Source organism: Nyctereutes procyonoides, unplaced genomic scaffold, assembly GCF_905146905.1.
Source record: "Nyctereutes procyonoides isolate TBG_1078 unplaced genomic scaffold, NYPRO_anot_genome, whole genome shotgun sequence".
In the NCBI taxonomy this organism is placed as follows: domain Eukaryota; kingdom Metazoa; phylum Chordata; class Mammalia; order Carnivora; family Canidae; genus Nyctereutes; species Nyctereutes procyonoides.
Window position 1 is genome coordinate 19,850,788 of NW_026575020.1, and position 27,159 is coordinate 19,877,946.

The 27,159-nt window shown below is 50.4% G+C and overlaps 1 protein-coding gene across 2 annotated transcripts; it reads left to right on the top strand.

Moving 5' to 3' along the window:
* The first annotated feature begins 4,708 nt into the window (after positions 1 to 4,708).
* Positions 4,709 to 27,001, top strand: MMP28 (matrix metallopeptidase 28). Of its 2 annotated transcripts, XM_055328946.1 has the most exons (8): positions 4,709 to 5,073; positions 15,430 to 15,509; positions 15,711 to 15,898; positions 20,998 to 21,222; positions 23,152 to 23,397; positions 24,551 to 24,700; positions 25,009 to 25,176; positions 26,005 to 27,001. In XM_055328946.1, exons 1-8 carry the CDS (start codon positions 4,963 to 4,965, stop codon positions 26,397 to 26,399), a joined length of 1,563 nt encoding a protein of 520 aa, XP_055184921.1. In that variant the 5' UTR covers positions 4,709 to 4,962; the 3' UTR covers positions 26,400 to 27,001. The 2 variants fall into 2 exon arrangements, with proteins under 2 accessions (XP_055184921.1, XP_055184927.1); XM_055328952.1 differs by lacking the exon at positions 24,551 to 24,700.
* Positions 27,002 to 27,159: the final 158 nt, after the last annotated feature.

Genomic DNA, 27,159 nt, shown 5'->3' on the forward strand with positions numbered 1-27,159 from the left:
GGCAGGCGCCAAACCGCTGCGCCACCCAGGGATCCCCCTAAATAAAATCTTTAAAAAAAAAAAAGGAACCTGAATCTTTATTATGTGCCTCTAGGTGATTCAATGCAGATGATCCAGTGATCTTTTGACTTGAGGTAAGACAGTATAGCGTTTAGGAGCTCAAGGTCTGGGACACCTGGGTGCCTCAGCAGTTGGGCGCCTGCGTTAGCCGGTCCTGGAGACCTGGAATTGAGTCCCACATGGGGCTCCCTGCATGGAGTCTGCTTCTCCCTCTGCCTGTGTCTCTGCCTCTCTCTCTGTCTCTCATGAATTAAATAAATCCCTATTAAAAAAAAAAAAAGAGCTCAAGATCTGGAGTTATACTATTTGGGTTTGAACCCTGGCTCCGTTCCTAGATTTATGACCTTGGACAAATGATATAATCTCTGTGCCTCCGTTTCCTCATCTTTAAAATAAGGATGCTTGGGATCCCTGGGTGGCGCAGCAGTTTGGCGCCTGCCTTTGGCCCAGGGCGTGATCCTGGAGACCCGGGATCGAATCCCACGTCAGGCTCCTGGTGTATGGAGCCTGCTTCTTCTGTCTGTGTCTCTGCCTCTCTCTCTCTCTCTGTGTGACTATCATAAATAAATAAAAATTTAGGGATCCCTGGGTGGCGCAGCGGTTTGGCGCCTGCCTTTGGCCCAGGGCGCGATCCTGGGGACCCGGGATCGAGTCCCACATCGGGCTCCCGGTGCATGGAGCCTGTTTCACCCTCTGCCTGTGTCTCTGCCTCTCTCTCTCACTGTGTGCCTATCATAAATAAAAAAAAATTTTTTTTAATAAATAAATAAATAAAAATTTAAAAAAATAAAAAATAAATAAATAATAAAAATAAAATAAGGATGCTTATAATAGTAGCTTTCTCATAAGGAAGCTGCAAAGATTCAATGACACAATTTATGCAAAGCACATAACACATACATGGCACATGTTAATTTCTCAGTGAGTATTAACCACTATTATTTGTTCCAATTCCTCATTCCCATCCCCACCCCCACTCCCACCAGAGGAAGAAATAATGGTATTGGATTAACACAGGAACTTGTCTTCACAGGATTGTTTTGGATGTGATTGATCCAAAACCATTCTCCCTTCCACCCCATCATTCTTCCGATGCTCTTGCTGTGGACTGAGCTTCTTCCAATGAAATACTCTGCCTTTCTCATCTTCCTTTCTCCATGCTCCTCTCAGATGGCACACCACCCCATCCAAAGTGATTTGGCTCAGGATGTGTCCTGGAAAGTAAAAACATACAGCAAGTCAGTTGTGGAGCTGCATAGGCCCCTGGATTCCTGAAGAAGATCACAGAATTTGGTGCTCTGGGACTTAGTAAACTTTTCAGGCAGAAAGGAATTGAAACTCCTGCTTACCCAGGTTCTAACCAAGGAAACAAGCTAGCTGTCTTCCTGGGAAATTGAGACATCCTATGCCAAAGCATGGTTGAAGCCCAGGATGAGTGCGTTCTGCATAAATTCTTGCACATCCAAGTCTGGATGGTATCTCCAAGGGACCACAAACAGATGAAGTGGAACAGGTGAGGATTGGATGAAATAATCTAACCAAGAACACAAAAGGAAAAGAGAGGAAGTAAACGTTAAACACAACCATGGTGGCTATAGTTTTTGAGGTCCAGGGGCCATTGCTAACCTGGGAGGCAGAGAAAGGCAGGTTCAGCTCTCTGAGTGGCTCAATCCTTCCAGTCACTCAGCCCTCCAGGGAAGCACTGCTTCCAGCCTTCCTCTCTCCTCCCAGTGCAGCGTAAATGGACACCCTCTGGGATGTGCTGGAGAGAGGGGTGGAGAAATTCTGCCTGGAGGGAGAACTGGCAAATCTGGGCTTGACTCCAGCTTGGCCAACAGTGTCCTTGCCAGCTGGTGCTCCTCAGAGCTACCTGCCCTAAAGCAGAGTTGTATCTAGCCTTTCAAAATCCACCTATTGATGTGGAGAAAGGGGAACCCTCTTGCACTGTTGGTGGGACTCTAGGAAACAGCCACTCTAGGAAACAGTACAGAGGTTCCTCAAAAAGTTAAAAATAGAACTACCTTATGATCCAGCAGTCACACTACTAGGTATTTACCCAGAGAATACAAACATAACAAGTCAAAGGGATACATGCACCCCAATATTTACAGCAACATTATCCACAATAGTCAAATTATGGAAATAGCCCAAGTGCCCATTAATTGATGAATGGATAAAGATGTGAGATATAGGTATATATATATATATATATATATATATATATATATATATATTCTATTACATATATGTAATAGAATTTTACTCAGCCATAAAAAAGAATGAAATCTTGCCATTTGTAATAGCATGATGGAGCTAGAGAGTACTGTGCTAGGCAAAATAACTCAGAGAAAGACAAATACTATATGATTTCACTCTTGTAGAATTTAAGAAACAAAACAAGCAAAGGGGAAAAAAGAGAAGCAAACCAAGAAACAGACTTTTAACTATAGGTAACAAAAACCAACGGTTATCAGAGGGAAGGTGGGGGATGGGTGAAATAGGGGGTAGGGATTAAGAAGTGCACTTGTGATGAGCACAGGTGTTATATGGAAGTGCTGAATCACTCTAACTGTACACCTGAAAGTAATATTACACTGTATGTTCACTAACTGAATTTAAATAAAAACCTAAAAAAAATCTTTGGTCAAGGGCAGTCTATGCCACATCACACATGCAACCTTCAGACAACACATGCACACAGACATGCACACAGACCTACACACACACTCTAGGGTTGCTAGATAAAATAGAGGCCACCAAATTAAACTTGAATTTCATATTAACAATTAATCTTTTTTTTTTGTCTAAGTATGTCCCAAATGTTGCATTAGTACATACTTATTCTAAAAAATTATTTGTCGTTAATCTGGTGCTCAAATTTAACAGGACATCCTGTATTTTTATTTGCTAAATCTAGAAACGCTACCCCACCAGCTTCAGAATCTCCCTCCTCCCTTAGCTCAGGGCAGGACTTTGCTTGAACCTGCAGCCTGTCACAGTTCTGTCCTTACTTGAGAACCTTCGTTCCAGTCTGCCCTGCTAGACTGAAAGCTCTCTGAGGGGAAGGCCCAGGCCTTGCCCACCATCTGTGGGCCTCCGTTCCAGGCAAGGACGTTCCTCACGATGTGCACAAGGGCATGGGCGGAGAAGGGGCATGGATGGACTAACAGATCCATTACAACTCTATGCCCACTGGAGGGCCCTGGCGCAGGCGGGGCGAAGGCCACTTTTTATTCACTGGCCTGCGCCCCAGATGCGCCCGTTTCTAATTGGTTCGCCCAGGAGGAGTGTCCCCTTTTCATTGGTCGGCTGGGAGGTGGGCGGGGCCTATTTCCAATTAGACCCCCGTAGGGACCCTCTTTCAAAATCTGCCCGAGGAAAGAGGTGCCTTTTAGACATTCCTCCACCAGACAGACACCTTTTTTTTTTTAATAACACAAAAACCTTCTGTGTGCTACTGAGGCTTTAAACCTTAGGAAAGGAACACTGCAATACATTTGCTCAGCACCTTAGACATTCCAAACTACTTTAGACTATGAACTCAGGGGATCCGCACAAACAGTCCCCCAGAGGTCAGTATCATTGCGCCGTTTAAATTACACAGATTAGCAAATTGAGACCAGAAGAGGGAGAGCACCCCGCTCACAGTCACCAAAGCAATTAATGAAAACAGTTTACTTTTGTTCAGTGTGAGTTTAGCGCAGGCTCTCACATAAATATCGTTTCATTCCCCCTTTGCTAAGGACTCTGTGGAATACATAAAGCCAAGCACTTTACACTCATTTTCTCTTTTAATCTTCATGCACCTCTGAGAACTAAATGTAATCTGCTCTCATTTTATTGATGAGGAAACTGAAGCTCGAAGTGGTTAAATCTTTTGCCAAAAGTCACGAAGCTGCAGCCTACCACTTATTAATTGCATACTGCACGATGTCAGGTACAGTGCTCAGTTACTTACAGACATTATTCCCTCCTTTAATGCTCCCTAAACCACATGATATTGGTATTCTTATTATCGACATTTAGTAATGAGAAAAATATGTTCAGAGGGACGTCTGGTGGCTCAGTAGTTGAGCATCTGCCTTGTGCTCAGGGCGAGATCCGGGTCCTGGAATCAAGTCTCACGTCGGGCTCCCCGCAGGGGGCCTGCTTCTCCCTCTGCCTGTGTCTCTGCCTCTCTGGGGTATCCTTCATGAATAAATAAATAAAACCTTTAAAAGAAAAGAAAAATATGTTCAGAGAGGGTGAGTGACTTGCCCAAGACCACACAACCAGCAAGTAACTGAAGCAGGATTCACCGGCTAGTAAAGAAACAGATCTAGAACTCAAACCCAATCCTTCTGACCCCAGCCCAGGGCCTAGCTCCCTGCCAGCCCGGCTGAAATGATCAGCGACCCTCAGGTCGGCCAGGACCCTCCCTGATGGAAGTCTTAGGTAGCCCTTCTTCCCCCGCCCTCCCGGGAGCGACCCGGATCAACTGGAGGTGGCCGGCGAGAGGGAGGGTGGGCAGGGCGGCGGCGGGCACCCGGCCAGGCGGTGCAGCCTGCGGAAGAGGCTCCGGGACAGCGGCGCGTTCCAGCGGCGGAGCCGAGTGGGTGGGGCCGGAGTGCCCGGCCCCCGCCCCTCCTGCCTCCCTTCCTCCTTTGCCTTCCCGGTCCCGGGGCAGACGACCCGCAGGCAGGCGCTGCTCCACCCCGGGCCGGCTCCCGGCGAAGCGCCCGGCGGGGCCGCCCTGCGCACGGAGCCGGGGCACCCGCGAGTCCCCGGCGCCTCCCGCTCCGCGCAGGGGCGGCGCAGGGCTGGAGCATCCGCGGGGCCCCGGGCGCCGCTGACCGCCTGGAGCAGCCCGGCGCGCGGGGCCTGCCCACGGGTCCCGCGCCCCGCGTCGGCAGCGGGGTGGATATGGCTGCGCGTGTGGGCCTCCTGCTGCGCGCCCTGTGGCTGCTGCTGGGGGGCGGCCTGGACGCCCAGCTCGCCGAGCGCGGAGGCCAGGAGCTGCGCCGGGAGGCGGAGGTAACGGAGGCGTGAGGGGCGGCGAGCGGGGCGCGAGCCGGGGACCCTCCGGAACTTTGCAGGCAGGTCAGCCAGCCTCTCCTCCGAGCTGGCAACGTGCGTCACCCTCTCCCGCTGCTCACACAAAGCCTGGGGCGCGTTCTCCCCGGCCGGAGCTGGGACCACACAGGCGCGCGGATCTATCTGCCTTGACTTTCCCGGACGGGGGAAGGAGGAAGCGACCAGGTGGGACAGGCGGGCAACAGCTGGGAGAGAGGTAGCCCCGGCACCCCAGCTAGGCACAGAGCTGCTCTGCGGTCCCTCGCCGCGTAGGCTGCGGAGACTTGGCAGCATTCGTCGGGTGCCCCGAGCCCTCGCAGAGGCTGCAGAGCACCCCCCCCCCCAGATCGGTGAGGTGGACAGCTTGTCACCGGCAAGCGGGGACACAGGAGACAGCACTGGCTTCCTGGGCTGGTGCTGCCGCGCGACCAGCTTGAACAAGTCAGCGTCCAAGCTCGGGACTGGTTTCTTAACCTGTAAAATGGGTGAGAGTATTTTAGTCTCAAGAACTGCTTCTAAGGAGCTTTGGAGCAGTGCTTCGGGACCGGACTTGAGAAAGGGCAGGAACGTGGAGGTGAACCTTAATTTAAAACTTCTCCTTTCATTTTCATCATTAGGACTAGGGTCACCACTATTTTAAGGAGAAGTTCTAAATTCCTCAGCCCGGTGCCCTGCCCTGAGAAAGACTCTTGCTCCCTAAGAGCTTCATTCCTGATCTAAAACTCCCAGTCAGGAACGTCTCAGTACCCTCCCATTCCCCTTCCCTAGAAGAGGCATGCTGGATCTAAGAAACCTCCAGAATGAAGAAGCCCCCACCGAATGGCTCTTCCTTCCATCAGCCAGCTCCCATCACTATTCTGGAATATTTGGAAATAACCTTGTTTCAACAACGAGGTGCCCCCTCTCCCATTCCAAGCGCTGGGCTCTTGTTTTGTGCTCTCTGCTTCTGCACATTTGGGAATCGCTGTTTCACTGAATTTAGAATCTTACAACATCAAGTGTACAGTCCTCATGGCCCCAGGAGAAGGCTTCTGTCTACCAAGCCAAGTCCTATTAAGAGTCCCGTACCACCTCCCCCCAAGTCTGGGTCCCAGGCAATCCTTGGCAGGAGAACAGAGACAATATCTCTGCCGCCCATGCCTGTGGTGGCCCCAGATGGAGAGAATTTAATCTTGGGGTGTGCTCGGGAAACATAATACTAAGCAGATTGAGTCTCTTGCAGTCTATTTAACAATATTGGGGGAAGGGGAGTTTTTACCTCTGAGAACAGGACATATTTTAAAAGTATAAAACACTCTGGAAATGTGGATGTGTTTCTATATGCCTATGCATGTACATATGTACGTATATGCAAATTGGGGGTGTTAGTATGTCTACATGTGCTTCTGTAAATGGCTAATTGCAAGAACTTCAGTATCAGACAGATGTGTGTGCAAACCAAAAGTGAATCATTTAATCTCTCTGAACCTCAGTTTTCTTCTCTGTACAACAGAGGTTACAAATGCTTGTTTCATAAGACCGTTGTGGGTTTCATGGAGATAATGCATATAAAACACTCAGCACAGTGCCTGCTATGTAGAACACAGTCTATAAAAGGAAATTGCTCTCAATATTCTTCTCATTATTATCTGTATCATTATTTTAGGGAACTGAGCTTCAGATTAAAAGTTCTGACCTGATCAGGGCACTTGGGTGGCTCAGTCAGTTAAGCATCTGACTTCCACTCAGGTCATGAGCTTGGAATCCTGGGATCAAGCCCTGCTCAGCAGGGAATCTGCTTATTTCTCTGCCCCTCTCCTCACTCATGCTCACTCACTCTCTCTCTCAAATACATAAAAATCTTCAAAAAAAAAAAAGTACTAGCTCAGTGACTAGCTCTCCTAAAACAATAATACAGGACAAAATATGCTAGAAAACTATTTTCAGCATTCGACAACAGGAGGCACAGAGCTATAATTCCTAGGAGATGGTGTTGCAGTTACTATGGCTACATTATAAATTACCCCAGAACTTAGCGAAGTAGCACAAACATTTATTATGTGCATAGATACTATGTGTCAGGATTTCAAACAGGGCACATCAGGGCAGTGTGTCTCTACAATGTTCAGGGTTGGAATCATCTGGCTGTCAGGGGCAGGGGGGGCACCATTCTCTCCTATGGGCCTATCCACGTGGTTTCTCCATATCGGCTAGTTTGGTCCCAAATTTGGTAGTTGGGTCTCTAGAATGAGTATTCCAAAAGAGAGAGAGAGAATGAGAGAGAGAGGGCAAGCAGAAGTCAAATCCTCTTTAGGACTGAGACTAGGGAGTGTCATAGCATCACTTCTGCTATACCACATTGGCTGGAGCAGTCACCAGCTCCAAGTCAAGGGGAGGGAACATAACCCCCACAATCAATGGCAGGAGTGTTGAAGTCACTATAAGAAGAGCATGGGAATGGGAGATGTTATTGTGGTCATTTAGGGAAATGCAACCATCCACAGAAGGGAATCACAAAGTGAGCCCAGTGATCACCCTGGCTCTTTGCTCAGGTGTGATTCCTTGACTCCAGTGCAGAGAGCTAGACCCCCAGTAAAGCACAGCACTCCTGCTGAGCTCGTGGGTAAAGTTCAGAGTTCAGGACTGAGAAGGAAAGAAAGAATAAAAATAAGCTGTGTGATTTTAAGCTAGTCCCCTCACTGCGGCAGGCTACAGTTTCCTCCTCTGTAAAATAATGGAGTCAACTTCTTAAATGACTCTCTTAGTGCTAACCTTCTTTGGCTCTGGTGTGTTTGTATGCCGGTGCCTGCGTGTGTCTGTGTTCCCATGTCTCCCCGTTTGTATCTCTGTGCCCTGTGTGCATGGCTATATGTGTCCCTTATGTGCATACAAAATAATAAAGTTGAGGGTTTTCCAAAGTGGGCTTTGCCTGGGAGGAGACTGACCACTTACAAAAGCTGCATTATGAACAAGTTCATTGTTGCCCACTTGGGAAAACCAGTGCTGCTCATGATACTAGTGAGTAGGAAGGGCCTCCACTGCTGAGCTACAAGATTGAGAGTTAATGAATGACATCATCACCTTGGCCCCCCTCCTGTTTGCAACCAGGCCCTGTCCTGTTCTTGGGTGACACAGACTGTCCCAGGGGATCTGCCTACTGTGCTTCATTAAACACCCAGGTGGTATGTCCAGGAACCTGCCTTCCATTTGGTGGTCTATGCATATCTGCACAGCTGCTCCCAGTGCACCAGTACACCAAGAAGCTGGCTAGTTCGTTTCTCCAGGGAAACATTGCAGCTTCTGTGGAGTATCCACCCCCAGATGGAGTGTCTGTTTCTCATACCCCAGAGCCATTCATTTGACTTTTTATGAGTCAGAAATCCAGAAGCCCGGGTGTGGAAACCATTCCCAAGGGCTGAGCGCAGTGACTCATGGGTGCAGGGTGAATAGAAGTGCACAAGAGGCTCTGGAGGGTCCCAGAGGACCATGAGCTGGTGGAAAAGCAGTTGTCAAACCAGTTTGAAAACCAAGGGATCTAAGCAAAACGTGGGCGGTGGAAGCAGGAATACAGTAAGGAGACAGGTGGACAACTCTCCCGAAATCCAGCCTTGCTTAGGGCATTATTTTGTGCCCTAAATTTAGCCATACAAGCCTAGGGCGGACCATGAGTCCATACAGTACAATTATTTATCATTAGAAAAAGTATAAGAGGGGTTTGGATGGAGACTGATCGGCTAATATTTTCCAACTTCCTTAAGGACAAAAAATTATAGGAAGGGGGGTTATAGCAAGAGGGTATCTAGGCTACACCCAGACAGAACTTTATGAATATGAGACTAGGAATGAAGAAAAGGAAGAGAAGTTTAAGGGGGTCAGACAGAGGGAAGGGAAGGCATTTGCCCCCAATAAAGGGAAAGGATCTGAGTGGATCCCACTGCCCTGTGGCCTTCAGGAGATCCTAGGAGCAGAGAGCAAAAGGAACATAGTTGCCTCTTGCTGAATACCTGTGTCTTGTCAGATGACCTGTTTGGGGTGTGATGGGAGATGTACTCCCAGCTTCTATTGAAAGCCGGAGTCCACCACCAAAGCAGCTTCTTTCCTCTGCTCTGGGCCTGGACCTGCTTACAGAGGAGGAAGAAGGAACCCAGCTAGAAATATCCCCAGCTTTTTTCTCATTTGATAATTGTTTCCCTGGTGGAGAGAGAAGGGGTTCCATGCCTTCAGTTTGAAAGCCCCTGAGTCACTTGTGTGAATGTGAAATCCTGGGATAGGTGTCAGAGGATCTGAACTCAAGTACTGGTTCTGTTGCTCACTTAGGATCCTTTGGCAAGACACTGCTTGCTCCCCTGAGACTTACTTTCCTCCTCTTTACCATGGAATTATCAACACCTGTCCTGCCTATGTTCTTGCAAGGTTACAGTGAAATTCAGAGGTACAAAACCCTTAAAAGCTCTATATTAGTCAAGGCTCAGGACTCAGTTCATTGGGCAGTGTGCTGGAGAATCTCTCTCTCTCTCTCTCTCTCTCTCTCTCTCTCTCTCTCCCCCCCTTCCTCTCTCTCTGTCTCAAATAAATAAATCTGAAAAATTCTTGGTCTCAGTTTTGCTCCTGCAGTTCTTTGATATGGAGGGTGTCCCAGCCACTCTGTAGACATAAGACTCAGAGCTGCCCTTCCAAGACTTTACTAACAAAGTTCTGTTCCTGCAATAAAGCTCTGTGACTATAGCAAGAAAATTTTTATGCTATAAAGTTTTTAATGGGGGCAACTGTCATAAAGCTTTCCCAAGACATCTCATCTATTTGTTTTAAGATTTTATTTATTTATTCATGAGAGATACAGAGGAGAGGCAGAGACATAGGCAGAGGGAGGAGAAGCAGGCTCCATGCAGGAGCCCGACGCAAGACTTGATCTCGGAATTCCAGGATCACGTCCTGAGCCGAAGGCAGAAGCTCAACTGCTGAGCCACCCAGGCGTCCCAGGCATCTTATCTTCTTACTGGATTTTCATGACATTCCTGTGAGAAACCTAAATCATTCTTACCTGCTTGTCACACTTTGAGGCACAGAAAGGTTCAGTAACTTCGTCATAGTTCACACAGCTAATCAGTTGCAGAGGCAAGTCCATGATAATAGATGAAGCTGGAATACATTTTAGCCCAAACCAACCCTCTCATTTTATAGAAGAAGAAATGGAGGTCCAGGTGTACTTGGGTGGCTAAGTTGGCTAAGCATCTGCCTTGGGCTCAGGTCATGATCTCAGGGTCCTGGGATATAGTCATCAGGTCCTTGCTCAGTGGGGAGTCTGCTTCTCCTCCTTCTGCCCTTCCCACCACTCGTACTTGCTCTCTCTCTCTCTCTCTGTCTCTGTCTCTCTCAAATAAATAAATAAAATATTTTTAAAAAAAGAAAAGGAAAGAAGAAAAGAAAAGAAAAGAAAAGAAAAGAAAAGAAAAGAAAAGAAAAGAAAAGAAAAGAAAAGAAAGAAAAGAAAAAACGGAGGCCCAGAGAGGCACAGAACTTGCCTAAGGACACACAGTTCTTAGTAGCACAGGAACAAAATTCAAGACACAGCCCAGTGCTCTTGCCCTGCCAGGCCAGTGACTCAGAGTTCTTGACTCAGGCCTCAATTCATTTTGCTATACCTCATTCCTAGTCTTGTCCTGCTCAGAAATGGCCAGAATTTCCTCATCCCTAGGGTACTAAATGGGCTGGGCTCTGCGTACCCTCCCATGGCAAGTCAGGACAGACACAGGACTAGAACCTCCAGAGTCCTGAGTCCACTCAGCCTTCGGGGTCCCAGGGAGAATCGTTTTCATTCTACTCAAACACCACAACCACTCCCAGGACTTTTCAGAGGCGACTCCCCAGGGAAGTGCCCCGAGTCCTGACCAAGTGGACGAGGCAGGTTGTCACAAGCTTTTAGACCTAAGCAGGGTGAATCACAGAAGATGCATGCTCCTCTAGCTTCCTCTCCTCTCAGCCTAAGCCTTGGGCTTCACAGGAGAGAGGATGAGTGGAGAACAGGGCAAAGAGAAAACCTGGTGTTAGGAACTGCAAGGCAGAGAGGAGAAGCCAGACACAGCTCCCATGCAGGAGGATGGAGGTGACCCCAAGTGGACCTCAGGGGATACCTAAGAGAACATAGGACAAACCCTAGGGAAGCTACAGCCTGGAAGGGAAATGACTTCTCCAAGATGTTCATGGTCGAGCTGGAATGGAAACAGGACTTCTACCTTCTAGTCCTTTGTCTCTTTCTGGGATCCCTTTACCATGCTGTCACCTGCCCCACACCTCTGTTCTTTCTTCTCCCATGCAGACAGGGCACTTTTATTGCCTTTGCAGGGGAAAACTGAGGTGTGGCAAGTGGGCTTCTAGAAGAAGGTTAGGGACAGCTGCAGGAGGAGAGGATGTCTCAATTGTGCCTCCTCCTCAGTCAGTGAGGTGGAGCTGCCACTGGTGAGCAGAACTTTAGAGCACTCAGCACTGAGGATATGAAGGGCCCCCTTCCTATATGTAATTTTTAAATGTTCATATTAAAAATATTAATGATCATTAAAAATGAAATAAGTGTAAGGGAATCCTTATGTTCTGGTCATTGCAATTATAGTACTTCGGTGCAGGACGCCTGGGTGGCTCAATCCATTGAGCATCTGCCTTCGGCTCAGGTCATGATCCCAAACCCCTAGGATGGAACCCCGTGTCGGGCTACCTGCTCAGTGGGGAGTCTGCTTGTTCTCCTCTCCCTCTGCTCCTCACTCCCCACTGCTTGTGCTTGCTCTCTCTCTCTCAAATGAATAAATAAAATCTTTTAAAAAAAATACTTCAGTGCTTTTATGGAAATATAAAATGTCATATTCTTAAAATTTATTTTTCTCATTCTTTCGGTATCTCTTGACTGGTCATGTGCTCACACTGCCTCCTGGGAATTCAGCTCTGCCTTGCAACCCACAGTGTGCCAAAGGCCAGTCAGGAAGAGAGGTCCAGGATTTCCCCCTCTGATGGACCCCTAATAAAGGCCTCCACCCTCATCCTGCCCTCCACTCCACTTTGCCTGCCAAAGTATCAGGCATGGCAGCCCAGCCAGGAAACAGGAGACGCCGCTAGTCAATATCCCCTCCCTTCTGCTCTGTCCAAGGCTTCATGGTTCCAGAACCGGAGCCAACTTTCTGATAAGGGCTGGGTGGGTTTGGGGGGAGGAGCACAGGGAGTGCCAGCCTGTTAGCCTGTGACCGGGTCTCTTCCAAGTCACTCAGCAAACCTCCTTTGAAGGGGACATTGATTTCCCAACTTCCTTTAGAAAGCCATTCTATCCATCCCCACTAAGGGAAGGGAGGAGGCAAAGAAGAGAACCAGGTACCTGGCTGGGGTGAGGCAAGTCTAAGATAGAGCACCTATATTGAGAGCAGAGCTGGAACTGCCTTATTCAGAGCAGTTCCCATCTTATAGACAGGTTGTGTTCGGAAAGTCCGTTTATTTTTCTACTAACGTAAATCAACTAGATCAACGGTTTATCAAGTATTTACTATGTATGCTAGCTACACATTGCTTTATATAATCTTTCTGAGAACCCTGTGGTGTATTCTTTTCTTCACATTGTGGGTAAAGAAATGGAAAGCTCAGAGATGCTAAATAATTTGTCCCTGGCCACCCAGAGTCAAGGTTGAGAACAGATTCTTGATTCCAAGCCCCGTGGCTAATTCCATGATGCCACACTATTTTGGACAATAAATAATCTTCCAGATTAAGCCACTAGAACTCCTTTAATCCATTATGCATCCCAAAATAGTGTCCATTTGGAAAGGGAAAAAAGAAAATAGTACTGAAATACAAATAAATTAGTGTAGAAGAATAATGAAATGGACTTGGGAAGTGTTCTGTGGTCTAGAATAAGGGTTCCTTATGGAAAATGGCTTTATTGAGAAGAGCTGAAGGCGAATATAATGAAATTCACAAAGCTGAGGCAGGATACTTACAAAGGCTTAGGAGCTTGCCCATGCTGGCTCTTAGGGTCTACTTTTCTTCTTCATTTGTGCCTTTCCTGGAGGCAACAGCTGTGATTGGAGTTGATTTAAGAAATATAGCAAAGAGGGCACCCAGGTGGCTCAGTATGTTAAGCGTCTACCTTCAGTTCAGGTCCTGATCTCAGAGTCCTGGGACGGAGCCCCACATCGGCCTCTCTGCTCACTGGGGAGCCTACTTCTGCCTCTCCTTCTGCTGTTACCCCTGCTTGTGCTCTCTGTCTCTCTGTGTCAAATAAATAAGTGAAAATCTTAAAAAGATACAGCAAAGAAAAGTGTGTAAGAGAACAAAGAAAACAGAATTACTTCCATATAGATAACACAGCAAGGAAGGCTAAAAATAGAGAGGTGATGTGTGTCTGTAAGAATTAAGCAGCCAGGGATCCCTGGGTGGAGCAGCGGTTTAGCGCCTGCCTTTGGCCCAGGGCGTGATCCTAGAGTCCCGGGATCGAATCCCACGTCGGGCTTCCTTTACACTCACTGTGCTCAAGCTTTCCTTCTGTTCCTTAGGCACATCCACATCGTTCCTAGCCCAGGGCTCTGCGTTTGCTGCTCCTCTGCCTGGAACACACTTTCCCACCTCACTGCATGACCAGTTACTTCTCATTCTTTGTGACACACATCACATACCAGCTCTTCAGAGGGTCCTTCCCTGACCTCTGATGAAAAGTTTCTGTTTAAATTATTCTCAACCGCAACACCCAGTTTCTTTTCTTTATCGCACCAAAACTGCCTCCTTTACTTGTTATCTGTGTTTCGATTATCTGTCTCTAGCCACAAATCTTGGTCATTGCACCTGGCCATGTGCCTAGGTCATTGTATGAATTAACAAATGAGTCAATGAAAAGAGGAAGTTGCAGGTTTCTAATTAAAAAATTACTTTTCCCTATAATATTGAAAAAAAATTTTAAATTAAAAAAATACTTTTATTTTTAAGATTTATTTATTTATTAAGTAATCTCTATACCCAATGTGGGGTTTGAACTCACAACCCTGAGATCAAGAGCCCCATGCTCCTCCTACTGAGCCAGCCAGGTTCCCGTCAAAACTACTTTTCTTTAACACTATTTTTATTTATTTATTTAATCTTATTTATTATTTATTTATTTATTTTTAAAGATTTTATTTATTTATTTGAGAAAGAAAGAGAGAGCATGAGCAGGGGGAAGGATAGATGGAGAGGGAGAAGCAGGCTCCCCACTGAGCAGGGAGCCCTACTCAGGGCTCCATCCTAGAACCCTGAGATCATGACCTGAGCCAAGGTCAGACACTTAACCAAATGAGCCACCCAGGCACCTCATTAATACTGTTTTTTAAAGATTTTATTTATTTATCTGAGACAAAGAGAGCAAGAGCATGAGTAGAGGGTGGAAGGGGGGTGAATAGCGGGTGGGGAGGCAGAGGAAGATGGAGAAGCAGACTCCCTGCTGAGCAGAGAGCCAGGGCTCAATCCCAGGACTCTGAGATCATGATCTGAGAGACGCTTAACCCACTGAGTCACCCAGGTGTTCCCCCTCCACAAAATACTACTTTTATAAGGAGCCAAGTTTGTATACAAACCATAGAGTTGAAGGCAAGTACATCTGTTGTTTGTAGGGCCTTAAATATATCTGCATTTTGAGGGAGGTGAATCATTTAGGAAGAAGCCAGAATTAGATAATTAATTCCCAAGCCAGGCATGGCAGAGTCTGCAGGTGACCAGCCCGACTTCTGACCAATACAGGGCAACTCCCTAGACAGGTGAGATGTTCAGGAGCAGAGCTGAAGCATTTCAACAGTGCATATTTATATTTATAATAGCTGCTCTGTATTGAGCCCCTCATAGGTGACAGGCACTGTGTTAAGTGCTTTGTATTCACAGCTGTGATCAAGCCTCACCAAAAACCTGTAGGCTGCATACTATTTCTAAGCCCCTTTTACAGATAAGAAAGCTATGGTTTAGAGAAATAGCTTGCTAACTGGGATTTAAGCCCAGCCTGGTGTGACTCCCAAGCCCCTAACTCATCCAGCATGCCCTGCTAGATCCCTGACCATGCCGGGAAATATTCTAGGTGGGGATTGCTCGGCCAGTTTGAGAATTAAGAAAGCTAGGATTTAGAAATATTGAGTGACTTACCCAAGACCAAAAAGGTAGTCAGTGGTCACCTGGAACGGAGTCTGTGTCCTCCTGGCTTTATCCCGGGACTCCTTTTCCTATAGCTTATAGACCTCATTGGGACAAAGGTTAAGACAGGGCATGATGATGTATGTGCCACAGATGCTTGGAGACCACGGGAGGGGAAAGGATGCATGGGAAGGCTGACGCTCCTCTCTCCCTCAGGCATTCCTGGAGAAGTATGGATATCTCAATGAGCAGGTCCCCAAAGACCTCACCTCCGCAAGATTTAGCAATGCCATCAGGTAGGACAGAGGGATGTGGGGGGCTTGGGGTGCGGAGGGCAAAGCTTCGGTCACCCCCTCCCTCTTCGTGGAAGGCTGACCTCCCCACCTGTGTCCATGTTCCCTCCCCCTCCTGCTGTCTCCAGGGAAGCTCCTTGCCCTCACCACCACTCCCCCCCACACACATACACTGTGGTCCTTTATCTCAATTCCTCCTGACAGGGAGTTCCAGTGGGTATCTCAGCTGCCCATCAGCGGTGTGCTAGACCCTGTCACCCTGCGCCAGATGATGCGGCCCCGCTGTGGGGTGGCAGACACAGACAGCCAGGCGGCCTGGAACGAGAGGGTCAGTGCCCTGTTTGCTGGAGGCCGGGCCAAAATGAGGCGTAAGAAACGCTTTGCAAAGCAAGGTGAGCCCTGTTGAAATCTAGCTAAGCTGGGACTGTCAACAACCAGAAGCCCTGTGGCCAGAGAAAAAACCAGCCCAGCCTCAGACTGGGCTTTGTCAGTAACCTCCTCCCTAAGGGCCCGAGACGGGAGAACAGTGGGTGAACAGGACCCCTCAAGTGGAGGACCATCTTTGTGAACACAGACATTTAAATCAGAATTATACCTACATGGATGAATTTTCATTATGCAAATATTTTCCAGAGCAAGCCCCATCAAGCCCACTTCATTCCTTGATCAGGTTGTTATGCAGAGCAGTTAAGCTGTTGCCAACATTTTGTTTACATTTTCCTAAAGTTGTTTTCATCAATTCTTTTTTTCATAAGGATTATTCAACAAAGATACAATTTATCAATCAGTTTTACTTTGTCCAAAGCACATTTTTAACAGCCTTATTGAAATATAATTCACATGTCATAAAATTTACCCATTGGAAGTGTGCAACTTAGTGGTTCTTAGTACATTCTCAGAATTGTGCAACCATTACCACAATCTAATTCCAGAGCATGTTCATCCCCTCCGAAAGAAACCCCAGGCTCCTTAGCGATCACTCTCCCCGCTCTCCCCCTCTGTGCCCCCTCCCCCCAGCCCCTGACAACTACCAATCCGCTTTCTGTTTCTATGGATTTGCCTATTCTGGACATTTCACTACTGCTTATTTTATCACATCACATCACAATTTCTGCCGTTGTGATTCTCTTTTTGTAGTTTTGGTTTTATCTTTCCTTCTCCTCCTCTTCCTCCTTTTCCTCCAGGTCCAATTTCATCTCCAGGGCATCTCAATCTTCCAGGGCCAAATGATACAGACCTAAGACTTATGAAGATTTGATTCTTCTGTCAATTCTTCATCAATAACAGGTTTTACTGTGTGTAATTTTTGCATCTTCTTTGCACTAAGTCTCATTTTCTCTGACCAATTTTTTGCAGTTTTTAGGATTTCTAAGAAGATAGGGTTGTTGAGTCAAATCTTCATCTATAATCAAGTTTACTACAAACACTTTGGGCCATTGCCTCTTTTAATTTGCATTATCTACCTCCACCGACAATATCCATTATGCACAGAACATGAGGTTCATAGGTCGTTTTTATTTCTTAGCTAATCCACAAGGAAGTTGTGAGCGGTTCCCCTCAACTCCTGGAGTATGGCAGTGTTGGGGTCCAGGCTATGTGGTCGAGAAGTCCTTGGTGTCAACATGTTCCACATCCCACTGTGTTTCTGGACAGCGGAGGTAGAACAGGGGTGCAGCGTGAGCTGGAACAGCATTCCTGAAGCTGGGGCTCTGGGGTCAGCAGTATGTCACTGCTCATTTCCTCATCTAAGACATGGGCCCTTTCTGGTTGCAAAGTAGAGATGGCCCCTGATCACCAAGGAGAAAGGTCTTGTACTGGAATGTGGGGCAGCCCCAGACACAGTCTCAGCAGTGGCACTTCCAGGTTACAGGTGATCTCCCAGAGAACTGGGATGATGCCTCCTGGGTGCCATCCAGGGCACAACGTGAACACCAAGGATACTTTCTTCTGGTTGCCTCTTCTGCCTTTTCAAGGGAATATCTGATGGAACCCATTTGGCACTATTCAATTCGGAGCATCCATTTGTAACAAAGATTCAAACTAAGGCACCTCCCAGGCAGGTAGCCCTGCCCTCCCAGCCTAGCTCCACCAGCCTAGCCCCATATCACCGTCTGACCCTGACCCCTGGGTCCAGACAGCAGTGACCAGGTGAGATGGAGACTTTTCCTCTAGTTCATAACGTGAACTACAGCAGCTTGACTTCCTTTACCCCCTGAGTGAGATGTTCCCTAGAAAGGAGCTATATGCTTGGCAGGCACTTCCTGTGCTTTCCTTAGGAAAGGTATTGTTAGGAAAAGGTTTTTTTGTTGTTGTTGTTTGTTTGTTTTGTTTTGTTTTTAGGAAAAGGTATTGTTAATAGTTAACCCTTACTGGGCATTTACGACGTGCCAAGTGCAGTTCTAAATAGGTTAACTTGTGTGATCCCCTAACAACCTTAGGAGATAGGGACCATCATTATCCTCATTTACAGATAGGTAAATGAAGGGACAAAGAGCTTATGCAAATGTTTTCCCCAGGGCCACATAGTCAGAATGTGGCCAAGCCTTCTCACACCAGGAGGAGTGATATTCCACATGTGAAAAACCCCAGGACACGCGTGGCTGCTTTAAAAATGATGTGGATTTCTAGGCCAGTGACTGTTGATGCTGTGTGTTAATGCTATACTGATGAAGCTGGGCTCCAGGGTAGGGTTGGCAGGCAAAATATAAGATGTCCAGTTAAACTTGGATGTCAGGTGAATAACAGATAATTGTTTTATTCTCACTCTTATACTAAAAAAGTTATTTGTTGTTTATCTGATGTGCAAATTTAACCAGGTGCTCCACGTTTTTATTTGCTAAATCTGGCAACCTCATTCCAAGTGTCTAGTCCCCTCAGTGCCTGCTGGGGAGATTTTCAATTCCCCTTGGTCCCTGGAGCTCAAGAGGAGGGGTGAAGGGTACAGCAGTGAATCCGGGGTGGAAAAGAAAGGGGAAGGGAATGGGCATTTACTGAGCACCCACCACATGCCTGGCAGCTATACATTGCTGCTTCATTTGCCATCTCATGTTTGCCACAACTAAGTCTTACCAACCACACTTTGCAAATAAGGAAACTAAGGTTTGGAGAGATTCCATAATTTGCTATCTAAGTTTGCAAGTAGAAGTCCTGGGATTCCAACACAGTATTGTTGGAGTGCTAGGAGTCAGTGTTGAATCCTGCTAGGAGTCAGGATTCAGGGTCCTCCCCAAGCAGGGAGGTCTCCACTTCTCCCCATGTCCTTTTCCTTCCCTCATCCCTTTTGGATTTTGGAGCAAGGGTGTGTGGGTTGGGGAGGTGCACTGGCAGGTGCACCTTCTGTGGCCTAGAGGTCACTGCAGAATCCAGCCTTGCCTGGGCCAGAGTTCAGGATGGGGGCCTGAGGTGGCCAACCTACTCCAACCTGCTCCAAGGACATAAATCTGGAAGAGGACAGAGAGGGCTCAGGCTGGTGGTTAGGGTGGTGGGGAGGTCATTCCTTCATGGCAGGACACACGAACGACCCCTCCCAAGGAAAATTAGCCATTTTCTCTCAGTCCTGTATTTATTTGTCCTCTCCGTCCTCTTCCAAAGACACACACGCATGCACACACAGATTCAAAGAGGATTTTTGGCCTGCAAGCTGTCACCTTTCCTAGCCAAAGTGAGAAAAGTGCTCACCCTCTCCCTTTCTTGCCAGATTGGTGAGGCCCTCCTCTAATGCAAAGAGGCAGAAAGAGCTGCCTCACTCTTCTAGAAGCTTGAAGGTGGATGGGGAAAGTCTGGGAGTCAGTCACCCCCAACAGGGTGTGGAAATGCCCAGCGCCAGCCAGTCCAGAGCCCTCCAGGTCACCTCTGGACCCCAGGCCTTCCCTCCCCCTTCCTTGTCTCCCTCCCTTCCTAAGAATCCTTCCCTCTTCCCTCCCTGAGGGTTGGTCACTGGCTGGGAGGGGTTGGGTGGCTGCCAGGCCAAACAGGCCTGGGAAGGCAGCATTGCCTTGAATGGAGCTTGGCTCAGGGTGGGAGAAAAGACATTCCCCTCCCCCATTTCCATGGGGGCTGGGGGAGGGAAAGGGCACTCAGCTCCTCTATCCACTCTCTACCACCCTCCCTTCCATCTGAAGAATTTCAGTTCATGCAGAGCTCCTGTTTTGACCCAGAGGAGCCACGTTTAGGCAAATATATAAGCCTCGAGTCTTAGCAAGTGTGCCTGCTTACCTGCGTGATCTAGTAGAAAGCACACTGATCAGATGTCAGGGCCTGGGCCCAGGGCCTACCTCGGCTACTCACTCATTCTGTGACCCTGGGCAGGTCACTGCCCCCTGGTCTCAATTCCCCCAGAACAGAGCAGAGAGGTTGGATAAGGAGATGGCTAACCTTCCAGGACCTTAGTTCTGGTTCAGGCAAGTATTTCTCCGAGGCAAAAGGGCAGGCGCTCTGAACCTTCAATTCTTCTTCCAAAGAGAGAGAGGGCTGTGCCCATTGGCCTGGCCTGCCTACTTGTCACCCACAGTTCGAGAATTCTGGTCCATTTAGGAAATTGAGACCTCAAAGATAACATGATTCCTAAGCGCTCCCTGGGCCCCAGGGAGCCTCAGAGGCCTATGTCTGAGCTGTAAGTCTTCCACATGAAGTCACAATCTCAGCCCCTGAGCTTGGAAAGCTCAGAAATACCCCATGAAAAACTCCAGATCTGGACCTTCTAAGCACCCTGGTACAGGGTGTGTGGTGAGCTGTAGGGGACTCAGTTGACCTGAGGCTTGGGCGAGAGGCCAGAAGAGACTTACATCCAAGGGAGGAATTGCAGTTCTGGGCAAAGGAATAGAAACTCGTAACTAAGTAGAGATGGAAAAATTTCTCTCTGTCTCAGTGAGTGACAAAACACACCCTTTGTTCTTATTTGTTTTCACCTCGGAGCTCTCCAGAGTCCCTGAGGAAGTGAGGGGGAGGGCCAGGGGTCAGGAAAAGACCTCTAATAAATGGGTCTTGGTAGCTTCTCAGCAGCAGTGGAATGGGAGGGGCAGGCGGGTGTGGGGGGTAGAGAGGAGAGAGAAGTGAGATGGGGTCCAAGCCGTGGCCCCGCTGGCTCCCTCTCTCCTCCACCTCCTGACATAGTGGGCAGGGGTAGGGGTTTGCGGCCAGCAAGAGGTGCAGAGCAGTTTTCGGGCTCAGCCAAGGCTGTGGGGAAGAAGACCCCAAATGGCAGAGTCCTTCAGGCTGGGGCTTTTCCTGGGCAGAGGTCACATCTCCCCTAGGGACCTCCCCAGCCCAAGCTACTAGACTGGGGACTCTCTGGGACAAGGGTAGTCCTATCAACATGAGAGCAGTGTCTCCCCCACCAAATGGGCTCTTCCGGGGCGCCAGGGCTGTGTGTCTTTCTCCTTCACATCCGGGACTCCCCAGAGGAGGGCCGAGCCCCCATCATATGGGTCCTTGGGGACCAGCCCCAGGTTCCACAGGGAAGTGTGACTGACGTGGCCTCTCTGGCTGGCAGGCAGCAAGTGGTACAAGCAGCACCTCTCCTACCGCCTGGTGAACTGGCCACAGCACCTCCCTGAGCCTGCAGTTCGTGGGGCCGTGCGAGCCGCCTTCCAACTGTGGAGCAATGTCTCGGCGCTGGAGTTCTGGGAGGCCCCAGCCACAGTCCCTGCTGACATCCGCCTCACCTTCTTCCAGGGTGACCACAACGACGGGCTGGGCAACGCCTTCGATGGCCCAGGTGCCGACACAGAGGCTCTCTCCCACATGGCCGCAGGGGAACCCAACCAGGAGAGGCAGTCTGGGGCGGGCAATGGGGCCTGGGCCGAGCCGTATCCTCCTTCAAAGAACCCTCAGTCTCCTGAATGGGAACAATGGTTCCTGCCCAGTTACGTGCCACATGGCTGAAAGGACAGCCAGATGAGGTCCTGCACGGAAAGCACATTGCAAATTCCCAAGGATCTCCTGGGAGAACCTTCTGGGGTCCCGTCATCCATCCTCTGCCTCTAGACAGGCCTGTGCCTCTCCTGTTCTCCAGGAGGGGATGTTCCCAGACCACCACCCTAGAAAGTTCCAGAGGCTGCTGCCATCCCACGCCTGCCCTCCCCACACCCACTACAACAGTCACTGCTGCAAGGCAAGAGGCTTTCTGTCCCCTCTCCCCCCACAGAAGTGCTTCACATTCCCACCTCAGCCCGGACACTTGCCCTGTTTGCCCCTAGCCTAAAGGCTTACGGCACCAATCTAAACTCCTCTCCTCCCACTCCGCCCAACATTGGCCTTCAGAACCTGACTGCGGGTTACCTGTGCATCGTCCCCCCACCCTCCACTCTAATGAGGGAAGGACACCTGATTGGACCCCTTCACGGTGGGAACTGAAGCCTTTGTGTGGCCTGAGAATTTAGGCCCTCACCTCCCTTGTGCTCCTCTGCTTTCCATCAAGTCCACTCAAAGCAAAGCCCAAGTCCAGGCCCTGCTGCTGGGACCCAGGGTAGGACTGCAAGAAATCTAAGGTTTTCAAGAATCCACATGTAACACACATGTGTTCTTGCATGTAACTCACTTTACCCATGATATCTACGTGACATGTTTATGCCCATACCCAGCTAGAGTCACCCAGCTAAGACAACATTGGACTGGGAGAAATCTCTGATTTGGGGCAGGTACTTTGTCTTTTTTGAGTTCAAGTGTTCTCTCTTTCTCTCTCTGAAACCTGTCATCTGTCTCCCAGGGTTACTGTGAAAAGTGAACAGAAAGGGCTAACATTGCTCGGGGAGCTTGAGGCATATTCCAAACAGGAGGCATGTGGCTCACTCCCCACACCCCGGGCCGCTCTCCTTTAATGGTGGTCAATCCCCATTGGCCTGGGCTCCAAGAAGGCTATGCTGGAAGTGCCCTCAGCAGGCTTCTAGGCCAACATTATCACGATGCAGTTTGCTGGCCCCTGTCCCTGCAGGAAGTGAATTATGAAGCATGGGGCCCTGGGAGCTGTGCAATGGGATAAGCTCCCTGTGGGGCATGCCACAAGCTAGAACATCACTGATCCAGGTCATTCCCTCTGCTCACACATAATACAGCAAGGCAGTGGAGACCCCCCAGCAGAGCCCTGCAGAGGAAGGCAAGAACACGCACACAGATATACTTTTTATTAAAGAGGCTATACAAAAAAAAAAAAAAAAAAGAGGTTATACATACCCACAAACACACCCAGCACCCAGATCGATAAACGCCATCACCAACATCCAGGAGGTCCCATCGTGCCCACCTCTGGGGTAACCACTATTCCTGTCCCTAGATCTTTGTGAAGATAATTCCTATGCAGCATTCATTACTTGCCCAAGGCCACACAGCCAGTGAATAGTAAAACCGGGATTGAAACCCCGGCAGTTAGCCCCCCCCACCCCCACCCCGCGCTGGATGCACAGCTGGCTGCCTCCTAGACGTCCACACCCCACTGCTAGTCTCCAGTTCAGTGCTCCCCACTGCAGCCTCTGCCCCAGGTCATTAGGAGGGAAATTATGCGGCAGAAAACAGCCACAGCCACCCCTGAGCCCTGAGGCTCAGCGCCCCCGGCTGCGGCTGCGGGGAGGGCGCGCGGCGGGGGGGGGGCGGGGGCGGGGCGCGGGGCCCTCCCGGCCTGGCTGCCCCTGACCCTCCGCGCCGCCTGCAGGGGGCGCCCTGGCGCACGCCTTCCTGCCCCGCCGGGGCGAAGCGCACTTCGACGGCGACGAGCGCTGGTCCCTGAGCCGCCGCCGCGGCCGCAACCTGTTCGTGGTGCTGGCGCACGAGATCGGCCACACGCTCGGCCTGCAGCACTCCCCCGCGCCGCGCGCGCTCATGGCGCCCTACTACAAGAGGCTGGGCCGCGACGCGCTGCTCAGCTGGGACGACGTGCTGGCCGTGCAGGGCCTGTATGGTGAGCCCCGGGCCCCCGCGGTCCGGAAGCCCCGCGCCCCTCAAATCGGGGAAAGCGCCCGCCCCGCGCCCGACCTTCCGCCCCAGCCCGGCCCGCGCTCGGCCCTCCCGGCGCTCCGAGTCCGGCCGGTCCCGCCGCCGCCGCGACTCCCAGGCCCCCGCCCTGCCCCCGGCCCCGCCCCGCCCCGTGCCTGCTCCGCTCGCTCCCCGCCAGCCTCCCCCTGGCCGACGCCGGTGCCCGCTTCCCCCCAAGCCTGGGCCTCTGCCAGGTAGAGCCAGCCGAGGTCTCCCCCGCCCCGCCCCGCCCCGCAGAATGCACTGGCCAGGGCTGCCGCGCAGCTGGCGGGCGGGCGCCCTCCCCTCCGAGGGCGCGGTGCGCAGGCAGGTCACCGCCCGGGCTCAAGTCCGCAGGCCACTCCTGGCAAGCAGGTGCTCGCTCGTGGGCAGAGCATTTCCTCCGAGAGCCCTCAGTGTCGCCTTCTGAGAGAGGGGTTAACACTTGGGGCCCTGCCTACCTCCCAGGCCTGTTGCCCTAGTGGGTATGAGCTTCTCTGTAGCCTAAGAAACCCGGCAAACAGCTGCTATCTCATGTGTATGCCGCATGCAGCCCACTCGTGGGGAGAGCAGCTTTTTGTCCACGGATGGGGAGAACGGGGCTCCGAGGGGTTAGATAACTTGTCCAAGGTCACGCAGCTAGAGAGTTGCAGAGCAGGATGCAGGAGCTGGTGCCACATTCTAAGCTTCTTGGACTCTGCCTCACTCTCAGTATGGCGATGTAATTCTTATAATTGCTGTAACTATCACAGCCCAGGCCCCTGAACTCTGCCCGCATGACATGTGTGTTGCCCAGGACTCAAGGAAGAGAACCTTCTGGCTCTTCTTAATGCCAAACCCTTGTGTGGTCCCCCACTCCGGTTTTATCTCAGTAGGGTCCTCTTTCCCAGATTGTTCTGTAGGCAAGAGGGCACTTCAGTTTAGTGCTATGGTTAATAATACCAACAACCAAGGACAACTCTTAGCCCTCAACCCCCGCCCCTCCTTCCTTGCCTCTCATACCAGATAATGATGGAAGGAACCAGAAGGGAGGTCTTAAGACCCTCAACACATGCCCCAACCAGTGTGTGTTCTCTCCCTTTCTCTCCTTCCCCATGAAGGAAAGCCCCAGGGGGGCTCAGTAGCCATCCAGCTCCCAGGAAAGCTGTTCACTGACTTTGAGGCCTGGGACCCCCACAGGCCCCAGGGAAGGCGCCCCGAAATCCAGGGTCCCAAATACTGCCACTCTTCTTTCGATGCCATCACTGTAGGTAAGATGGTCCCACCTTTTGCCTCACTTCCTTTTTCCTTCCCCTTTCTCCAGGGGTCTCCAGAGCTAGAATCCAAGGTGGGGCTATGAATAAAAAAAAAAAAATCCAGAAATCCCAAGCCACAGGCATTCTGCAGGGTAGCAAGCCCTTGCCAAGCAGAACACTGCTTCCTCCTGTGTGCTGTCCCTCTGCCCCACCTGTGCACGCTACATCCTCTCTCCTCAGTCTGGGAAGCTGGTTCTAGCACCTGCCCTGGAAGGAAGGCAAGAGGCTGATGGTCACTCCTCAATTCTCTTGTCTCCGAACAGATGGACAACAGCGACTATACATTTTTCAAGGAAGCCACTTCTGGGAGGTGGCCCCAGATGGCAATGTCTCAGAGCCACGCCCACTACAGGAAAGGTGGGCTGGGCTGTCCCCCCACATTGAGGCTGCTGCAGTGTCGTTGGACAGTGGGGACTTCTACTTCTTCAAAGGTACCAGCCCTGGGGCAGATGAGAAAACAGAGCCTAGAGAAGGGAGGTGTTCTGGTCAAGGTCAGAAGAGAAGAGAGGAGTCTCAATTCCAATCTGAACCTGTGACCCCAGGGCATTTTACCAGGAGGTTCCTTCAGTGATGGAATGCCAGGCATGAGTGTTGAGGTTGTCCCAGGGAGAAAGGGTGGGAGAGCTGAGAGAAGAGTCTAGAAGGGAAGCAGAGGACCACTCCAGAGCTCTGCAATCAGCCAAAAAGTCCTAGTTCCTTAGAATCCTGGTTGTGTGAGATCGGGCCTTTGACTTGGGCTTGAATTTCTTGAATGGGGAAAAGAATCCCTCAGATTTGTTGAGGAAGGAGGATTAAACAACATAACGTTTGAGGAGCATGCAGTATGAGTATGTAGTTTCATTCATCGAACAAATACTAAGTGCCTTGTGTGCATTAGACACGGTTGAGGTGTTGGGATACAGTAGTGAACAAAACAAAAATCCCTGCTCTCATAGAACTATGTGTAGAAATGATGGCGACTGGCCTTCGCTATGGTCACTGCCCTTTCAGGGAAGGGGACAGCTTCCCCCCTCCCCTGGCTGGGTTCCTGCGGGCGGTCTGCCCTCTACTGACACCTGCTGGAGGTCTAGGCCACAACAGGCCCTCCTTAGGGGGTAATGACCAATTATTAGCACTGTGTGATCCATTTTGATTATCACAACTACTAACCACCTTGGGCTCCAGCATGAGGGGGAGCAGAGGTATGGACGGAGGAGGTGAGGCGGAGGACCAAAGGGTGAAAGCCACCAGCTCACCCTGGCTCTTCCGATGCCCTACAGGGAGCAGATGCTGGAGGTTCCGCGGCCCCAAGCCAGTGTGGGGTTCACCACAGCTGTGCCGGGCAGGGGGCCTGCCCCGCCACCCCGACGCAGCCCTCTTCTTCCCGCCTCTGGGCCGACTCGTTCTCTTCAAGGGTGCCCGCTACTACGTGCTGGCCCGAGATGGACTGCAGGTGGAGCCCTACTACCCCCGGGGCCTGCAGGACTGGGGCGGTGTCCCCAAGGAGGTCAACGGCGCCCTGCCTCGGCCTGATGGTTCCATCATCTTCTTCAGGGATGACCGCTACTGGCGCCTTGACCAGGCCAAACTGCAGGCGACCGCCTGGGGCCGCTGGGCTGCAGAGCTGCCTTGGATGGGCTGCTGGCATGCCAACTCGGAGGGTGCCCTGTTCTGAAGACACCCCCCACCTCTTGCTGAATTGTTGGTGCCCTCATGGCCAGTGTGTGTGCCCTGGCCCAGGGGCAGGATCTGTGTTGGAAGCTTCTGAGCCTCCCTGCAGAGGACCAGGCAGGAAAGTTTGCATTTGTTCCCTGGAGAATGTCTTTGTGCTCTTAAGACATTGATCTTTGTGGGATCAATCCAAGGAGAAGCCAAAAAGGGTCTCAAACCCCAATGGCTCTTCCTCAAAGGACCCCAAGCCTGGAGGATTTTGTTTCTTCTGCTAAAGGTGCACTTTCTATCAATGAGGCGACAGCTCAGGCGGCCAGAGAGGATCTAAAGCTCGATGGAGAGGTTGGGACTTCTTTGCAAGACTGTCTCCTTCCCCTCAGAACCTCCTGGCTCAGTTCTTGGAGAGTTGGGTCTTTTCAAATGTGAGGCCTCACCTCCAGGAAGCTTGTGTGTGTTGGGTACAAGGAGTTTCCAAGGACCCCTCTTGGGTGGGAGGGTCAGGACCCAGAGCAAGAGGGAGACTGATGCAGGCCTGCTGGGCTCGACTTTGGGGGATGGGGTGGCTGGAATAAAGTGGTGTCCCCAGCTGGTGGGCCTGGAGGCGGGCACAGCCTTCCTTGGAATGGTTTCCAGTGAGAACAGGTGGGGTAGGGATGCTGGAGAGGCCGGAACCGCGTTCTTTTCTGTCCAAGCCAAGACCACAGACTGTGTGAGTAGTTGTGATGGGGAGAGGTGGCCTGAAAAAGCAAAATGTCCCTGCCCTC